The following is a 20,618-nucleotide window of genomic DNA, read 5'->3' as shown; positions in this document are numbered from 1 at the left end:
AAGTGCTGAGATGTACAGGCATGAGCCAATGCACCTGGCAAAATTCATAGGGTTTTTAAGACTGGAAGACACTTAAACAAAATTGAGTTTAGGATTTCCCAAGTGTTTTCCTAGTATTGCACAAAATGTTAACCTGATTTGAATAAAAAATGCCTTCCATGGTGAAATAAATCTGGGAAATGCTAGATTAAACAACTTTAAAGAGTTTTGTTCATTTTATTTTCATGGAAGCATCTCTTGGACTTTCATATGCGGGTGTCCATGGTAAATACGAGAGAGATACAGAATGCAGTCTTTCAAGTGTATTGTTCTCGGCATCTCTTTTTGATGGAGAATCCTGCTGATATGGAGTTCAGTTCAACACATTTTAGAAGTATTTATCTTTAATCCAAATCTGTATTTTGAAATACAGATTTCAAAACACTCAAAGAGTTATTACACCTCATGCCACCCAGCAAGCAAAGTAGGGACCATTTGTCATCTATTAATAAACTTAAAAGTCTGATACATCTTTGGCAATGTTAAATAAATACATAACTTTCCCCCTTAACCAGTCATTTCTGCAGGCCCTGTGCTATCCTCAGACTGCCTTCCATATAAGCTATTTCTGTTGTGTTCAAGGGTGGCTCAGTTACTCAAAAGCTCAAGATGACTGCAACAGGGGTGCCTGTCATCCCACCACTGGCGATCTCCTGGTGGGCAGGAACACACAGCTTACGGCTTCTTCTACCTGTGGGCTGAGCAGAGCCCAGAAATACTGCATCCTCAGTTACCTGGAGGTGGGTTGGCTCTTTGTTTATTTGCTGGGACATTATTTAATCAATGATGTAGATTTTTTCAAGGTACACCTGGCGCTACTCAGACATTAAAGGAGACAACATTCCTTCCTAAACAATGGAGACACTGGTGCAGTTGTCTCTCAGTATCCACGGGGCATTGGTGCCAGGACCCTTTCCCCCAACACCGAAATCCATGGATGCTCAAGTCCCTGATCTAAAATGGCATAGTATTTACAAGTAACCTACCTGTATCCTCCCATGTACTTTAAATAATCTCTAGATTACTTGTAATACCTAAAATAATGTAAATGTTATGTAAATAATTATTATACTACATCTTAAAATTTTTGTTCTTTTTATTGTTATATTGTTATTTATCTTATTTTTATTTCATTAGGGACAGGGGTCTCACTCTGTTGCCCAGGCTGGAGTGCACCTCAGCCTCTGAAGCAGCTAAAAATACAGGCATGTACCACCACATCTGGCTAATTTTAATTTTGTCTTTTTAGAGACAGGGTCTCACTGTGTTGCCCAGGCTGGTCTCAAACTCCTGGCCTCAAGCAGTCTTCCCACCTCAGCCTCCTGAGTTGCTGGGATTACAGGCTAAGCCACCGGGCCTACCCTGTTATTGTTTTATTGTTGTTATTTTTTCCCAAATATTTTCAATCCTTGGTTGGTTGACTCCACAAATATGGAACTTGCAGATACAGAGAGCCAACTCTCACAGAATTCAAAGTCCAGGAAACCTTAACTAATCAAAAATAAGGAAGATTTGCTTAATTTCCATTTCCTGTTACCTTCAGAATGAGACATAAAAGTCTTTTTGGTTAGTCTTTGTAGGGAATTGCTATAAAATTTACTACTCTACTTGGCTACCTTAGCCACTCCCATAGAGGAAACCTAATTGACTCATTTAATGAAGTTTAAAGATTCATCAGGGCCTGCTGCCATTATGCTGAACATGAGTCCTCATTGCTCTGCCTTGAGATGGAAGAGGTATAGAACTTTGAATTGATTGTACACCAACATAATACCACTTGGAAGTTATACTGTCTAAAAATCATAAATTCCCAATGTGAACATATTTTTATGCCTTTTCCCCTTAAAGACCAGTTTTATAAAAGGATAAGTGGCTTTTCAGGTTTCTTTTCCTCTCCATGTACTGGCAACAGAACAAGCATCCAAGGTCATCTGAGTATCATCCCTACCGAAAACCCTGAGGTAATCACGTCCACCCCTTAAATGAGAGGATGTGCAGGAAGGAAGTTGGACATAAGCCTAATGTTAGTGCTCCAGGCTTTTCCATGTATTGTTCACTTAAAGCAACTGTTTAAGTCTCTGGGAAATGCTTTGTATTCAAATTGGTTTCTAGTAAAAGGTGACTATTATAAATAAGTGGAGACAATAGTTGGGTGCATATCACTGTTCTAAGTTTGGGAAGTACTTGTGTAAGAAAGCAAATTCTCTACATGTGCAAGGAAATTACATGGTGGAAGTTCTGCTCAACTCTAGGCCAGGTGACTACTAAGTCCAGGTGCTCTGGACAAAGAAGTGGTTCTCAACTCTATTTATTTTTTAGATAGGGTCTCACTCTGTCACCCAGGCTGGCATGCAGTAGCATGATCACAGCTCACTGCAGCCCCAACCTCCCAGGCTCAGGTGATCTTCCCACCTCAGCCTCCCAAGTAGCGGAGGCTACTCCACCTACTGGTGGAGTAGGCAAGCACCACCATACCCTGTTAATTTTTGGTATTTTTATAGAGACCAGTCCTACTATGTTGCCCAAGCTGGTCTCCAACTCTTGGGCTAAAGTGATCCGCCTGCCTAAGCCTCCCAAATGCTGGAATTACAGGCATGAGCCACCGCCACTTTCCAATATGAGCACCACCCATCTTGTTCTCCCACTGGCATTTGCTTACTGTTGCCTGAGCCAACATACTCTGATGATAATTAAAAATAGGTGTTCTTATATCTCAAAGTTATACCACCAAAAATAGAAGTAACTCCAACTGTGGAGGCTGCTTTTGTCTAGAGAATGACAGAAATCTTAGAAAGCTTAGAGCTGGAAAAGACCTCAAAATATTTCAGGCTGACAAAGTATATTACAGAAGGGGCTACGTCCACTGGTCTAGACAAACATTCACGCAGCATGGAGGATGATTTTTTCGCATCTGTTATCTAAGAAAGAGCTACCAAGCAAAACATTTTGTTCAGAAGCTTCCAGTCAACATTGACCTATTAAATTATCCAAGATGGAACTCACATTTAGTGGCCACAACTAAGCATCCTCTGAAGCCAGCGTCATCAAAGATTATACTTCTAAAATGTTAACCAAAAAATGGTCCACAAGCCCTGAAGTTAAACATTTTCTCAAGTAATTTCCATAGTATTATTGGAAATTATTTGAAGACCATCACTTTTGATAGAATCACAAAGCTTCTACTGGTCACTGGGATGAGCCTACTCCTATGTAAAATTTGTTTAGATCCATTTTGCCTTAATTTTCAAAAGGCATTTTGGCTTTCTTCAACAATAAGGCCTATAGTGACCAATGATGCTAAGATACACTGATTATATGGATCTCTTGAAGGGTTGATTTGTTTTGACAGACTGTAGCTGAAATAATCATTAAAATCATCCTGCATTTAATAAATTTTACTGAACATCTGCTATGTACCACACACTATTCTAGGTAATGGGGATACAGCAATAAACAAAACCAAGTCCTTGCCTCATTCAGTTTTTATTCTTATTATAGAGACAGACAATAAACCAACAACTGTATCATATAGCCTCAAGTAGTGATAAGGGCTTAGGAAATATATAAAGCAGGACAAAAAATACAGAGTGGCAGAGGGCCATGGGGGTGAATAGATGGTGGCATTTTAATAGGGTAGTCAGGGAAAGGCTCTTTGAAATGAAGGCGTTCAAACAGAAACCTGAAAGAAGGGAAGGAGCAAGAGATAAGACTAGCTGGAAGAACAACTTGAACTATTCTGACTCTAAGTGCTTAAAAAATAGCAAGAAGCATGTGTAGCCAGAGTCAAGAGAGTGAAAAGCCAAGCAGACATAAAGGCAAAGAGGTGGCCCTGGCCAGATCATGTTGGGCCTTGTGAGCCATGGTTAGGATATACAAACAACATGCACTGAGTGCCACCAGCTGAGCACCTATGCTGTTGTAGGCAATTTCCAGCACAGAAGGTTATAATGATCAGCCCCCGCTTCCCAGAAGCTTTGCAAAAGAGCTCCTTCAGAGTCCTCTGAGTATTAGCCAGGAATGACTGCAGGCCACTGACAGTGCTTTGGAAATCCTTTTAGAGCCCCTTAGGAGTTTCAAGTATAGCTGCAAGTAGATCCATTAAATTAAGCAAACTCGAAGGCCAGGCTTTGCTGTCGTAACCTTCAAAAATCCATCCTAAGCAGGCCGGGGACGGTGGCTCACACCTGTAATCCCAACACTTTGGGAGGCCAAAGCAGGCAGATCACTTGAGGCCAAGAGTTCAAGACCCAGCCTGGCCAACATGGTGAAAACCTGTCTCTAATAAAAATACAAAAAAATAGCTGGGTGTGGTGGTGCATGCCTGTAATCCCAGCTCCTCAGGAGACTGACGCACAAGACTCTCTTGAAGCCAGGAGACTGCAACACTGCGCTCCAGCCTCAGTGACAGAGTGAGACTCTGTCTCAAAAAAAAAAATCCTAAGCAAAACTAGTTCCACTTCACAAAGACCTTCTAAGAGGTCTATTTCTAATTTTTTATTTCTTTATATTAGTTGTGTACAGTTTAAAATAACTTCCAGATCCTCTGCCTCTTATATGACAGAAAATTAGTTTTGCATAAATTTGCATTTTTATTCCAAATGTATAAATTTATAAAATTTTAGTTCATAGTTTATTGTTGTACTTAGGCACCTATTGATAGGCATTTTGATGTCTTGTTATTTCCTCTGCTTTTTATTTTTAGCCTGTTTGGAAGACAAATATAGTTAAGTACAGCTTGCCTTTAATTTAGCCCAACAATATGTAATTCCAATTTTTATTTTTAATTTTAATAATGATGTTTTCCAGGGGGAACAAAAATGCTTCATCTGTGACTCTAGATTTCCATATGATCCGTATGCCCAACCCAACAGCCACACCATTGAGAATGTCATTGTAAGTTTTGAACCAGACAGAGAAAAGAAATGGTGGCAATCTGAAAATGGTATGATTTAAGTTCCTTTCCAGTTGTTTATTTCTTCAGTATTTTAATATGACATCCCCTTCCTTGTATGGTTTTAATAATGTCACAGCGAAGTGTTATATTGGAATGGAACTGTATCCTCCAAGAATGTAGAGACCTATATAAGAATACAACTTATTTTCATTTTAACAAGAATACTTTCCTTTACAGGAAAATCAAAGTGTATTTTAAGCACATAACTCAGAATGTTTCACTCTTTCCATGTGGAAGAAAATATCTCTGCATCCTTTTGTTCTTTGTAAAAAAAGAAGAAGAAGAAGAAGGTTTATGAAGTGTTGGTAAATTAAGCCTAATACAAAACACTGATGTAAACCGAATGAATAATGCCAGGCGAAGTCTGAGAGTTAGCGCCAAGTGCTTTTTCCTTCAACACATGAAGGGAAAGAGAAAAAGAACACTTTGCTTCTTACTGTAAGCCAAAGTAAAATCTCTGAATTGAAAGGATAGCTGGCTATGGACTGAAGTTCTTTCCTTCCTGGATGTATGCCTTTCTCTCTTTGTGAACAATTGTGATATTGAGCCTACATTGGCACTGACCATCCAGATTCCTAGATGCTCACTATAAATGTGGACCTGATCAGGGATCCTCTTGTGCCCCCCCCAGCCATGGGCCTTGTGTGCCCAAATGTATGTCCATCCAGGTCGGACTTTCCTAATGCAGGCTTGTCTATTCTTGATAACCCTTCTTTAACACTAATCTGGAACCCTTCAGTTTTCCTCAACCCCCACAAGATGATTTCATTCACTACATTGCTATGTGTTGCACTTCGGACAATAATTCCTCTATTCTCTGCAAACTCCTGAATGTATTTCCTTTAGGAGATTTTAGACCATTAGATGGGAGTGTGGGAATAATCATAATATATAAGATAGTTTAGGGCAAGCATAATATGAGGTTGTTTTATTTATGTCATTCGCTTGACCAATGATTGACTGTGTCTACTAAATGCCATTTCATTTTGGATCCTAGTTATTGATCTCCAGCTTGACTCTCCTTAATGAATGTGAGGTGTTTTTTCCACAGCCACCTGTCCTCCTGATGAATGGTGCCATTTTTGCTTAATGGCTGTTTTGATCCCCACATCTAACATTTGTTCCACATCTCCTCACAAAGGGAATGTCACTCCGTCCAAGCCAATGACATAGAGCAAGGATTCTCAACCAAGCACCTTAGAGAAAGGGACAGATCTCTTTCCTAGAAAGGGTTACGATCCTTGACACTCAACCTGCAATGTGGCTGCCCACTCAGCAGCAAACACGTACCTAAGCTTTTCACCCTAGAACTCTAGGCTGAACCCCGATTCACTGTAGTCCAGTCACTGTCGTCTGGAGCCATACTGTCCTGTGTGAGCACTTGAAATGTGTCTAATCCAAATTGAGACGGGCTGGAAGTGTAAAAACATCCCAGACTTCTAAGACATAGTTTTGGGAGAAAATGTATAATAAAGAATCACTAATTTTCTGGCAGGGTACAGTGGCTCACACCTGTAATCCCATCGCTTTGGGAGGCCAAGATAGGCAGATCACTTGAACTCAAGACCAGCCTGGCCAACATGGCAAAACCCTGTCTCTACTAAAAATACAAAAATTAGCCAGGCATGGTGGAGCAGCAAGCCTGTAGTCCCAGCTACTCAGGAGGCTGAGGCAGTAGAATCCCCTGACCCGGGAGGCAGAGGTTGCAGTGAGCCAAGATCCTACCACTGCACTCCAGCCTGGGGGACAGAGCGAGACTCTGTCTTTAAAAAAATCACGAATTTTTAAAATATTGATTGTATGTCAAAATAACTTTTAAATATGTTCGTTTAAGTATATTATTACAAACAAATTTACCTGTTTACCTTTTTTAATGTGGCCGCTAGAAAATTTGAAATTACATACATGTCTCATATTCTATTTCTGTTGGACAGTGCTGTTCTAGAGAGATCTGGGCTTCTTTTGTGTCCAGGTTAGGGCTGATACCCCACATCTGTGCTAGAGATGGATCATAACTAGCTCAGTGCAAAACCCTGGCCAGGGTACCTCTGCCACCACCTCAGCCACAGAGGAGCCCACAGGTCCCCACTCCAAGGGGAATATTCCAAGCTGTGTTATATGCCAGGTGACAATGGAATTCTAGTTCAAATGACTGTTAGCAGCTCTTGAAAGAAACGGGCACATTGGTTTTTACCATCCTCTGGCTAGCTAGCTGATGTTTATGCGTAGTCAAGATTTCAGTACAAGGAAATGAACTCTCTCTCTCTTTCCACCAAAGGCAAATGTCCTGAAACTCCCTTGGTCGTATGTAATGCTGCCACATAGTGGCCATGTGTGTTGCCACTAAAACACAGATGTGGGCACAGTAAGGGTGAAACCTATCCTGCTCTGCACACCTCCTGGGCTTGGAGTGGCACAGGATACCACTCCAACAGACTGTGAAGAGTGATCATAAGCCTTGTGGCATCAAAAAGTTTTTATTACAGATAAGCCACAGTGGGGAATTAACATGATAAGCAGGAGTCTCTCAAAATCACTGATTTTCTTCTCTCTGGATTCTTCCTTAGGTCTTGATCATGTCAGCATCAGACTGGACTTAGAGGCATTATTTCGGTTCAGCCACCTTATCTTGACCTTTAAGGTACAGACAAATAGGCCTGCTGCCCCTCTTTTATCTATTCCCCAAATGCTCAGTGTTTATCTGGAATTTCACTGCCTTGCTTCCTTGCAGTGAACAAAAACAGAATAAGTTCAGACTTGGCCTTTGCCACCTGAGCTTTGACTCTTACATGAAGAAAAAAAAAAAACCACTTTTTAAAAATCAATGACCATGACTATATGATTTTTTAAAAAATTAGAAGACACAGAGAAAAGGAAAACTCCTAGTACTGAGGTGATACGAACCACAAGAACTATAAAGATAATTTTTGGGAGTAAAGGGCAAGAACTGGAAATTATTTAGGTAAATATGGAAAGATTGTAATCAAGGGGAAAGAAAAATTAAAAGAGTCTTTACTAAGGTTAGTCAGATGCCAGAGAAAATCATTGTGCTATAGTGCTTCTTTAATCATTCAGGAAAATTCTAATTTTGATGTCAGACTTTATGCTCGTTTTGGTAAGAAAAAATGAATATGAAATTTAAAAAATGAAAAAAAAAAACACCAGTCTTTGTCTCCAAAGAACTCACAATCTAGTCATGGATGCAAACATATAAATATAATAGAAAATTATAATGCAAAGTAATAAGTACAGAATTAGTGGGATGATTGATTTAAAATGCTGGGGAATTTTAAAGGCTAAATCTGCAGTGGGGAACCAGGATAAACTTCATGGATAGGGTTTGAAGGATGTATAAGAGTTTGCCAGAGGAAAAGAATGCTTGGCAAAGAGAATCACAACAAATTGCTGTAAAATATTAACTACATTAGCTTTTCAATTTATATGCCATCTTTCTTCAATTAATAATTCACAAAGCCATAAACATCTTTACAATGTAATTAGATTATGAGGACAAAGTGTGTAATACTGTAACACTCATAAATACTGAAAAGAGACTGGGGTGTGTGTATTGTGTAGTAGATTTTAAAAGATAGACCTGGCCAGGAACAGTGACTCGCACCTATAATCCCAGCATTTTGGGAGGCTGAGGTGGGCGTTTGAGCCCAGGAGTTTGAGAACAGCCTGCGCAACATGGCAAAACTCTGGCTCTACAAAAATATTATCTGGGCATGGTGGCATGCACCTGTAGTCCCAGCTACTCAGGACGCTGAGGTGGGAGGATCACTTGGGCCTGGGAAGTTGAGGCTACAGTGAGCCGAGATCATGCCACTGCACTCCAGCCTGGGCGACAGAGTAAGATCCTGTCTCAAAAACAAAACAACAAAAAGATACACCTAAAGATTTTAAAAATGGAATTAGAAAATGTAAATATTCAATCTGAAGTTGATAATAAAACCTGCCTTTGTGAAATGTGCCAACTTTTACTCATTTTTCCTAGACTTTTCGGCCTGCTGCAATGTTAGTTGAACGTTCCACAGACTATGGACACACCTGGAAAGTGTTCAAATATTTTGCAAAAGACTGTGCCACTTCCTTTCCTAACATCACATCTGGCCAGGCCCAGGGAGTGGGAGACATTGTTTGTGACTCCAAATACTCGGATATTGAACCCTCAACAGGTGGAGAGGTAGCATTTCCTTCCTTGTATTTATTTTATATAAATTAAACTTTTAAAAAGTGTAATTAACTTAAATGAAAAATTTTCAATAGTGTTTAATGTAAGTTGGGCTGTTGCATTTTTAAAAATGAAAGTGTCTAAATTGAAATGAGTCCCAAATAAATACTAAATATGTTTTTAGAAGCAATCCTGCACAAGAGTGCTCAGCTGAAGGTGGGCGTGGGATAAAACTTAAACGGGGCACCATGGTGCCAGGCACCCAGAAGAAGGAACACCCATTTCTAATGCTTGCAAAGGAGCCATGTAAGCTAGCAGCAGCCTGGCATTAGCTGTCTCATCCCCGTGCTCTGTAAACCACCACCCCAGGGGAATCTGCCAGGAACATCCCTCTGAGCAAAGCTGGTGCCTGGCAGAAGGTCGGAGTGAGTGGGATTGAACAGGTACTATTTTATCAGGTAGAGCAGAAAGAGTTAGTGGCAGAAGGCAGCTCCAGAATTCACCACCAAATCCAAATTGATCATGGCTTGCCAAATTGTCCGTCACTCCATCCCAACCCAGCATAAGTGCTCTCTTTGCCTTTTCTGCCTCTATGAATCACTTGTACATAAAGAGCCGGAAATGACTGATTAATACCTTTCATTTATTTCTGCTCTTGGTACTTCTATTCATATGGTAACCCAAATGATAATCTGTATCCTATGCCAGCTGGGAAGCAATGGCTCGGCCTTCTTGTAAGATCAGGGTCTCTTCTGTAAGAGTGCATTTCATGGTCGGGTGTGATGGCTCACATCTGTAATTCCAGCACTTTAGGAGGCTGAGGCAGGAGGATCACTTGAGCCTGGGAGTTTGAAACCAGCCTGGGCAACATAGGGAGAACCCCACCTCTACAAAAATCTTTAAAAATTAGCTGGGCATGGTGGTGCATGCCTGTGGTCTCAGCTACTTGGGAGGCTGAAGTGGTAAGATTGCTTGGGCCTGGGAGGTTTAAAAAAAAAAAAGAGTGTATTTGACAATTACGTTTTCGGGTAATATACTATAAATTTATTTATGTTTGTTTTACAGGTTGTTTTAAAAGTTTTGGATCCCAGTTTTGAAATTGAAAACCTTTATAGCCCCTACATCCAAGGTATGAATTCCTTTATATTTTTCATATCAGCTTTAAAAAAATTTCACGTTTGGCATATTCCTTGTAATCGCTTTTCTTTTTTTTTTTTTTTTCTTGAGATGGAGTCTTGCTCTGTCATCCAGGCTGGAGTGCAGTGGTGTGATCTCAGCTCTCTGCAACCTCCGCCTCCTGGGTTCAAGCAATTCTTGTGCCTTGGCCTCCCGAGTAACTGGGATTATAGGCATGCGCCACCATGCCCGGCTAATTTTTGTATTTTGTGTAGAGACGGGGTGTCGCCATGTTGCCCAGTCTGGTCTTGAACTCTTGAGCTCAAGGGATCCTCCTGCCTCGGCCACCCAAAGTGCTGGGATTACAGGCGCAAACCACCACACCGGGCCTGTAATCACTTTTCTATAGTATATTAAGTGTACATCAGTCAAGAAGAGTCCCTTGAACTGATGCACCTCAAATTCACTTTGATTCATTATTTTCCATTCTTTAGACCTTGTGACATTGACAAACCTGAGGATAAACTTTACCAAGCTCCACACCCTTGGGGATACTTTGCTTGGAAGGAGGCAAAATGATTCCCTTGATAAATACTACTATGCTCTGTACGAGATGATTGTGAGGGGAAGCTGCTTTTGCAATGGCCATGCTAGCGAATGTCGCCCTATGCAGAAGGTGCGGGGAGATGTTTTCAGCCCTCCTGGAATGGTGAGTTATTAATCCGAAAGAAGAGTGGGCTGTCCTACCTGCCTGTCGCTGTCCCGGTGCTATATATAGATGAGACACTCCACATGGAGATCAACAAATCTAAGTGCCAGTTTTATGCTGAGATGGGTACCATTCAACCTATCCTGATAGGCCACCTAGGGCCCTCCAGTTCCTCCAGCCACAGGTGCTTGTGGATTCTGCAGCATATGGACATCACTGAACTAGTGAGCAGAATTTATACTTTAGGATTTCAAGATGCTTCATCTTGCCCTCTTTTCATGTATTTTGTAGAGCATGGAAATTTGGTGGGGAGGGATCATATTGGGTTGGTGCAAAAGTGCTGTTTTTGCCACCACTTTTAATTGCAAAAACCGAAATTACTGTTGCACCAACCTAATAATTTCACATTCATTCTCTCACAAAAATCTACTGAAGGACTTTTGTGTGCAAGACCCTGTAGTCAATGCTAAGGTGTTTCAGCAATATCTGATATTGTAAAATATTCAATCCTAGTAGCATTCTTACACTGGGAATCGCTGTGTCTTAATATGACAGATCTCTCTCATCTGGGGGGACTAGACTTAAAAGACATTGTAGTAGAGTTGTAGTTTTGTTTTTTTTTTTTTTTTTTTTTTTTTTTGAGACAGAGTCTTGCTCTGTCACCCAGGCCGGAGTGCAGTGGCCAATCTCGGCTCACTGCAATCTTCACCTCCCAGGTTCACGCCATTCTCCTGCCTCAGCCTCCAGAGTAGCTGGGACTACAGGCGCCCGCCACCATGTCCAGCTAATTTTTTTTATTTTTTAGTAGAGACAGGGTTTCACCGTGTTAGCCAGGATAGTCTCAATCTCCTGACCTTGTGATCTGCCCGCCTCGGCCTCCCAAAGTGCTGGGATTACAGGCATGAGCCACCGCACCCGGCCGAAGAGTTGTAGTTTTATGCAGAGCCCCAGGGAGTGTGTCTACTAAATAAATGTCAACTGTTTATTAGGCATAATCATACAAGGCTTCATATTGAGCTAGTGTGCCTTCCCATTCAGCTACCTCTGTTTCACTGGAAACAGAGCTTCTCTCTCTGCATGTGAGCCATTTAGAGCATTTTGGGAAAATCCAGAAGAATCACATGGCTTTCTTCAGCTTCGTTCCCTTTTCTAACTCCCTATTTTCTCTTATGCTCCTAAACAATCCCATATACTACTCCCCCGCAACTCCCCACAAACCCCCTAGCCATCCTGTCCCTCATTTTATTGAGAGCTGCAATGTGCTGCCCTGAAACTAGAACTCAGAAAAGCCAAAATAAAGTATTGTATTTTAGAAGTTCACTGAACTTTTAAAATTTTTATGAAGTTTAAAGCTAGTTAAGAAAATAATAGAAGATAGTCAAGGTTGGTATTGTAATTAACATATGGGAAACTAAGGATCAGAGAGGTACCAGGACCTGGTATTTAATTTCCCATTTAAAGAACCCCAACGTCCCCAAGGACAAGCCCTCTTTCAACGCTCTATTTATTGCACAATGCAGGTTCACGGTCAGTGTGTGTGTCAGCACAATACAGATGGTCCGAACTGTGAGAGATGCAAGGACTTCTTCCAGGACGCTCCTTGGAGGCCAGCTGCAGACCTCCAGGACAACGCTTGCAGATGTGTGTGATACTCAGTTCCCTGCATAGACTGAGTGTGCCCTGCATTTCCTTATTTTGAGAAACACTTCGTTCACTTCTGTGGGGCTGCAGGCACCAAAGTGGGGAGGCTGGCTGTCCTCCCAGCTCCTATAGTGTGATATCCCAATGTTCCCAATTATCCCACATAGAAGAATCATCAACTTCTCCAACCCTCCCACCAAAATTAAGTTTAATTTTAAAAATGAAACAGTAAGCATGTTGTGTGGCACCCTTCCAGTAGAGGGACACAGCCATGTAATGGCAACATCAGTGGGGACAACGCAACTCCAAGAATTTGGTGAACACTAGGCTTGGTTCAGAGATCTGTACTGTCATCCTGAATAGTCATATATTCCATGAACGTGAACTTAAACCCATCTGTAGGATAATAGGAGAAATGAGGCCCAGGAATGACTTTGACAGGCTATTGTATTGTTTTAAATAAAATATTCAGGCTAATAAGATTCTGGTTTTGTTTTGGCTAACATGTTTGCTGCCTCTGAATTTTAATGAACTTTCAAACAAATTTGTTATTCAATTTCTTTTCCCAGACTAGGAAAAACAGAATTTAAGAGAATGAAATGTCTCTAGAAGAGCTCTAATAAAAAAGCCTCATCCATGAGAGTCACAGTATACAAGACCCGGGAAAATGCAGCCTGACCTTAGACTGTTTACAGGAAAAGAACCAAAAAGACAAACAGTGTAGACATTACCATAAAGACAAATTCCTCCAGACTGCCTTTCCCTCCAGGCCTCTGGCCTAGATTCAGATGAGATAAAATTGACTGCAGCCCTTGCAGCTCTCTGCTCCTGTGGAAAGAGGGGCCAGGCCGGTTGAGCTCTGCCGTCTTCTCTAGGAATCCCAGAACATGCAGAACATTTCATGTAAAAATTTCAGTTGCACAAAGCATAAGTCAGTAAAAGCATCCTTTAATGAACACCACAAATATTTCACTCTGTGGCTTTAGATCACCGAAATGATTTACTTTTGTTCACTTGATTTTTAAAAACTACATATTTAACGTATCGGGAGCACATTTTATAGAAAGCGTAGGAGCAGAATCAGAGTGCTAGAACGATCCCCTGAGGGCACACGTTTTGGCCCTTTGTTTGCTTGGTGCATCTATACAAAGAACACGAAGTGGCAGGAGGACAAGGAGGACTAGCGGGTGCCCTGACCAGTGCGGGGGCGCTGGCTCTGCCACCCGAAGCCTTAGTCTACCTCTCAGTCACTCTTTTCCTTTCAGCGTGCAGCTGTAACAGCCACTCCAGCCGCTGTCACTTTGACATGACTACGTACCTGGCAAGCGGTGGCCTCAGCGGGGGCGTGTGTGAAGACTGCCAGCACAACACTGAGGGGCAGCACTGCGACCACTGCAGGCCCCTCTTCTACAGGGACCCGCTCAAGACCATCTCAGATCCCTACGCGTGCATTCGTGAGTCCCCGGGCTCTGCCTGGATCCTACCCACTGTCTGAGCAAAGTTCAGTTTGATCTTACTGGGGCTGCCCGCGCCCCCTCTGCTTAACGGCATCTCCAAACTACCCTATTTTGGAGAGTGGAGGATTGCAAAAATACCTCAGCTTTAAGAGCTGGTCCTTCTGCAAACAAGTTGATCCAAATAATCTGTGTCTGTCCTGGTAGTTGGGAAATTATGCAGGATTCCACCAGGAGAGGCAGATACCTTGAGTATCATGGAAGCCTGCTGGGGGAGGAACCAGAGTGGTGAAATTGGCTAAAACATTCAACTGGCTGTAGACACTTCAATTTTGCTGTTAAGATGCATAAGCTAACATGTTACTTACCTTGCGCTTTTAAAAAACCTTTAAAAATCTTTTATCTTGAATCTCAACTTCTTAAATGAAATATTTCAAGCATGTACAAAATAATAGAGAATAATATAACATACACCCTTATACCCCACCATCAGCTTTCTCTAAAACAGTCTTAGCCTGTCACTCTTGGGACTTTCTTTAATAAAACATGACAGGCACTCCATTGATGTCTCAGGTACACAACTGTCCCATTTGTCTACCCTCCTTGCTAGTGGTAAACTCATATATTTTGCATTATCATGTTTTTTTTCACACTTTCACATGTGCTTTTATCTATGAACAATATATGTTGACATATTTTCAAAGTTTAGATAGATTATGTCATTTTGTATGTGTCTTTCAGCAACTTGGGTATTTCACTCGACATTATATTTTTGAGACTTTTCTATATCAGGTAGTCTTAGTTCTTCCATTTTAATTTCTTATAGAAGTTTTTCCTTTAAGTATGACAAAACTTATTTGTTCATTTTTCTTTGGATGCTTCAGTAAACATTCTTGTGTATGTGACCTTGTGCATCTATGCAAACATTGTCCCTAGGAGATATACCTAGCAGTGGAATTTCTCGGCCATGGAGTATGGACTTCAAATTGATTAAATAACACTGCATGGTCCCCTAAGTGAGTATGCCAATGGCCACTCACACCAATAGTAAATGGGAGTTCCTGGGGCTCTACATCCTTGCCGACACTTGGTTTTGTCAAACTTCAATTTTTGCTATCTTGGTTTTATCACACTTTAATTTTCGCTAATCAAATGGTATCTCATCATTGTTTTAATTTGCATTTTCCTGCAGGACTGGGACTAGAGGGAGCCAAGGAAGGCACTTAAGTTCCAAAATGTAAGGAAGAACTCGCTATCAGGGTGATGGAAGTGCAGGGCTAACACTTGCTGCTTGCACAAATCTGAGAGTGGATACCTCCTTAAATGTTGCACCCCAGCCACCTTGCTTGCTCACTCTCATCCCATCACTGCTATACATTTTTGCCTACAGAAATACTCCATCCTGATTTCAAATACCCAGTGTCAGTAACTGGGTCTGAAATCTTACTCTACTTGCAGACGAACAAGTTAGCCTGTTATTGTTTCATGGATACTAACAGAAGACAAAAAACTCTTGGGCCAAAGACAAAAGACTTTTTAACTCATGGCATAGCAAGCAACAAGATCATTGTATTGGCCTGAGTTTTCATGTCCCCATGTCCCATGGGAGTGACACAAAGGATACCATGTGAATAGTGCATATCTAGTGAGTTTATGATACAGCTGAGGAACACTGAACTTGGAGGATTCATTGCTTTATAGCAAGTGGAAGCAAGCCTATTTTTTATCCAGGGAAGATGCCTCTCCATCCCTCAGGGTTGCTTACTGCAAGCACAACTCTAAGAAATGGCTAGGTAAAGAGCCAGTGGGGACTTGAACAGCTGGCACACTTAGCAAGAACGTTCAGGATACCAGCACCCATGGAAGATTGCCTCTCCCAGTACTCAGGGATCCCACTTCTTAGGGTATATCCATATAATGCTAAAGTGGGGGCAGGGAAGCTGCTATAAAATCTAACTTCAACTTTTATATAATCATAATATATAAAATGAAGTCTTATACAGTGTAATTCACTGGCCACCTGAAGAGATTCAATGTCCTAGATTTCAAACTTTAAGTGATCACAATATAGAAAATGCATCAATGAAATGTTTTAGCTTGGATTACTCAGTAGGCACCTGACTATATGAAATTTACCTTACGTGACCTGTTCAAAATTGATATAAAGAACTAGATTCTCAGAAAATGTATTTCTTTAGAGCAATTTGCTAAGTATCCTACAGTTTTTACCACAATCTGTAATCATGCACACACATAACTTTTATTGTTTTAAAAGCTATGTATTTATAAAAGAAGATTAAATTGCTCTCTTGGGTAGAATCAGGGAAATACAATTATTGAAACAGTCTAAGAATCTGGAAAGAGATTTGGAAATAATAAACCAAATATTTTGAGCACATCAATCAAAGTCTTGTTCCTTAAAAACCACTGAGTATTAACTCGATAGTACTTTGGAAAGAAAACTAGTACTCCTGGTGTGAAACGAAGAAGTCATCTTTTGTAAACAAGGAATTTTTCCATAAAAGGTAGATGAGGAGCTTGTAACAAACTAACATCATGAGATACCCCAGTTTCTCCCAGTTTACCTAAACAAATGTTTATGTGTATATACACAAATGATGTGTATTTGAAGATTGATTAGCATTCTCATATAAATTTTCTCTAAGTTGTCCTTGTTCGAACCTAAATATTTACATAAGCAGATTCCAGGCATAAGAGTTGACTAATTTTAAGTTTTCTACAATTAAGTTGCCATTAAATTTGATACAGAAAAACCAAGATTTGGTAGACTCAACTACTGATAATAAAAGTTTGCTAGAATTATGTGACGCCAAGACGTTCAATTAGACTTCTAAAGGTCATGACATAGGCTATTTCAAAGAACATTTACTATCCATCCTTCCCACATCTCTTTCCCAAAGGATACTTCTGTGCATAATTAAATTATTCTCTGGAACTCAATACTGATTCTTTGGAGTGTCTCCCAAAGAAATTTTAGCTTTTTCCTTTTGGCCACTTCTTTTTTTTTTTCTTTTTTTTTTTTTTATTTATTTATTTTTTTTATTATACTTTAGGGTTTTAGGGTACATGTGCACAATGTGCAGGTTTGTTACATATGTATCCATGTGCCATGTTGATTTCCCGCACCCATTAACTCGTCATTTAGCATTAGGTGTATCTCCTAATGCTGTCCCTCCCCCCTCCGCCCACCCCACAACAGTCCCCAGAGTGTGATGTTCCCCTTCCTGTGTCCATGAGTTCTCATTGTTCAATTCCCACCTATGAGTGAGAACATGCGGTGTTTGGTTTTTTGTCCTTGCGATAGTTTACTGAGAATGATGTTTTCCAGTTTCATCCATGTCCCTACAAAGGACACGAACTCATCATTTTTTATGGCTGCATAGTATTCCATGGTGTATATGTGCCACATTTTCTTAATCCAGTCTATCGTTGTTGGACATTTGGGTTGGTTCCAACTCTTTGCTATTGTGAATAGTGCCGCGATAAACATACGTGTGCATGTGTCTTTATAGCAGCATGATTTATAGTCCTTTGGGTATATACCCAGTAATGGGATGGCTGGGTCAAATGGTATTTCTAGTTCTAGATCCCTGAGGAACCGCCACACTGACTTCCACAATGGTTGAACTAGTTTACAGTCCCACCAACAGTGTAAAAGTGTTCCTATTTCTCCACATCCTCTCCAGCACCTGTTGTTTCCTGATTTTTTAATGATGGCCATTCTAACTGGTGTGAGATGGTATCTCACTGTGGTTTTGATTTGCATTTCTCTGATGGCCAGTGATGATGAGCATTTTTTCATGTGTTTTTTGGCTGCATAAATGTCTTCTTTTGAGAAGTGTCTGTTCATGTCCTCTGCCCACTTTTTGATGGGGTTGTTTGCTTTTTTCTTGTAAATTTGTTTGAGTTCATTGTAGATTCTGGATATTAGCCCTTTGTCAGATGAGTAGGTTGCAAAAATTTTCTCCCATTGTGTAGGTTGCCTGTTCACTCTGATGATAGTTTCTTTTGCTGTGCAGAAGCTCTTTAGTTTAATGAGATCCCATTTGTCGATTTTGGCTTTTGTTGCCATTGCTTTTGGTGTTTTAGACATGAAGTCCTTGCCCACGCCTATGTCCTGAATGGTATTGCCTAGGTTTTCTTGTAGGATTTTAATGGTTTTAGGTCTAACATATAAGTCTTTAATCCATCTTGAATTAATTTTTGTATAAGGTGTAAGGAAGGGATCCAGTTGCAGCTTTCTACATATGGCTAGCCAGTTTTCCCAGCACCATTTATTAAATAGGGAATCCTTTCCCCATTGCTTGTTTTTGTCAGGTTTATCAAAGATCAGATAGTTGTAGCTATGCGGCATCATTTCTGAGGGCTCTGTTCTGTTCCATTGATCTATGTCTCTGTTGTGGTACCAGTACCATGCTGTTTTGGTTACTGTAGCCTTGTAGTATAGTTTAAAGTCAGGTAGCGTGATGCCTCCAGCTTTGTTCTTTTGGCTTAGGATTGACTTGGCGATGCGGGCTCTTTTTTGGTTCCATATGAACTTTAAAGTAGTTTTTTCCAATTCTGTGAAGAAAGTCATTGGTAGCTTGATGGGGATGGCATTGAATCTATAAATTACCTTGGGCAGTATGGCCATTTTCACGATATTGATTCTTCCAACCCATGAGCATGGAATGTTCTTCCATTTGTTTGTATCCTCTTTTATTTCATTGAGCAGTGGTTTGTAGTTCTCCTTGAAGAGGTCCTTCACATCCCTTGTAAGTTGGATTCCTAGGTATTTGATTCTCTTTGAAGCAATTGTGAATGGGAGTTCACTCATGATTTGGCTCTCTGTTTGTCTGTTATTGGTGTACAAGAATGCTTGTGATTTTTGTACATTAGTTTTGTATCCTGAGACTTTGCTGAAGTTGCTAATCAGCTTAAGGAGATTTTGGGCTGAGACAATGGGGTTTTCTAGATACACAATCATGTCATCTGCAAACAGGGACAATTTGACTTCCTCTTTTCCTAATTGAATACCCTTTATTTCCTTCTCCTGCCTGATTGCTCTGGCCAGAACTTCCAGCACTATGTTGAATAGGAGAGGTGAGAGAGGGCATCCCTGTCTTGTGCCAGTTTTCAGAGGGAATGCTTCCAGTTTTTGCCCATTCAGTATGATATTGGCTGTGGGTTTATTGTAGATAGCTCTTATTATTTTGAGATACGTCCCATCAATACCTAATTTATTGAGAGTTTTTAGCATGAAGGGTTGTTGAATTTTGTCAAAGGCTTTTTCTGCATCTATTGAGATAATCATGTGGTTTTTGTCTTTGGTTCTGTTTATATGCTGGATTACATTTATTGATTTGCATATGTTGAACCAGCCTTGCATCCCAGGGATGAAGCCCACTTGATCATGGTGGATAAGCTTTTTGATGTGCTGCTGGATTCGGTTTGCCAGTATTTTATTGAGGATTTTTGCATCAATGTTCATCAAGGATATTGGTCTGAAATTCTCTTTTTTGGTTATGTCTCTGCCAGGTTTTGGTATCAGGACGATGCTGGCTTCGTAAAATGTGTTAGGGAGGATTCCCTCTTTTTCTATCGATTGGAATAGTTTCAGAAGGAATGGTACCAGTTCCTCCTTGTACCTCTGGTAGAATTCAGCTGTGAATCCATCAGGTCCTGGACTCTTTTTGGTTGGTAAGCTATTGATTATTGCCACAATTTCAGAACCTGTTATTGGTCTATTCAGAGATTCAACTTCTTCCTGGTTTAGTCTTGGGAGGGTGTATTTGTCGAGGAATTTATCCATTTCTTCTAGATTTTCTAGTTTAGTTGCATTGAGGTGTTTGTAATATTCTCTGATGGTAGATTGTATTTCTGTGGGATCAGTGGTGATATCCCCTTTTTCGTTTTTTATTGCATCTATTTGATTCTTCTCTCTTTTCTTCTTTATTAGTCTTGCTAGCGGTCCATCAATTTTGTTGATCTTTTCAAAAAACCAGCTCCTGGATTCATTAATTTTTTGAAGGGTTTTTTGTGTCTCTATTTCCTTCAGTTCTGCTCTGATTTTAGTTATTTCTAGCCTTCTGCTAGCTTTTGAATGTGTTTGCTCTTGCTTTTCTAGTTCTTTTAATTGTGATGTTAGGGTGTCAATTTTGGATCTTTCCTGCTTTCTCTTGTGGGCATTTAGTGCTATAAATTTCCCTCTACACACTGCTTTGAACGTGTCCCAGAGATTCTGGTATGTTGTGTCTTTGTTCTCGTTGGTTTCAAAGAACATCTTTATTTCTGCCTTCATTTCATTATGTACCCAATAGTCATTCAGGAGCAGGTTGTTCAGTTTCCATGTAGTTGAGCGGTTTTGACTGAGTTTCTTAATCCTGAGTTCTAGTTTGATTGCACTGTGGTCTGAGAGACAGTTTGTTATAATCTCTGTTCTTTTACATTTGCTGAGAAGAGCTTTACTTCCAACTATGTGGTCAATTTTGGAATAGGTGTGGTGTGGTGCTGAAAAAAATGTATATTCTG

At 40.5% G+C, this 20,618-nt stretch overlaps 1 protein-coding gene across 2 annotated transcripts in view; it reads left to right on the top strand.

Moving 5' to 3' along the window:
* LAMB4 (laminin subunit beta 4) overlaps nucleotides 1-20,618 on the top strand; it is a 112,740-nt gene that overhangs the window by 16,319 nt on the left and 75,803 nt on the right. For both annotated transcript variants that reach the window (XM_055281411.1, XM_055281412.2), the window contains 8 exons: nucleotides 622-779; nucleotides 4,846-4,981; nucleotides 7,561-7,634; nucleotides 8,991-9,179; nucleotides 10,233-10,296; nucleotides 10,778-10,992; nucleotides 12,513-12,633; nucleotides 13,899-14,087. In XM_055281411.1, coding sequence (XP_055137386.1) covers nucleotides 622-779; nucleotides 4,846-4,981; nucleotides 7,561-7,634; nucleotides 8,991-9,179; nucleotides 10,233-10,296; nucleotides 10,778-10,992; nucleotides 12,513-12,633; nucleotides 13,899-14,087 — 1,146 coding nt within the window. The remainder of the gene's footprint in view (nucleotides 1-621; nucleotides 780-4,845; nucleotides 4,982-7,560; nucleotides 7,635-8,990; nucleotides 9,180-10,232; nucleotides 10,297-10,777; nucleotides 10,993-12,512; nucleotides 12,634-13,898; nucleotides 14,088-20,618) is intronic.

The sequence above is a fragment of the Symphalangus syndactylus genome, chromosome 6, assembly GCF_028878055.3.
Source record: "Symphalangus syndactylus isolate Jambi chromosome 6, NHGRI_mSymSyn1-v2.1_pri, whole genome shotgun sequence".
Lineage (NCBI taxonomy): Eukaryota > Metazoa > Chordata > Mammalia > Primates > Hylobatidae > Symphalangus > Symphalangus syndactylus.
Note: the sequence above shows the minus strand (reverse complement) of the source record. Positions and strands in the feature narration are given on the sequence as shown.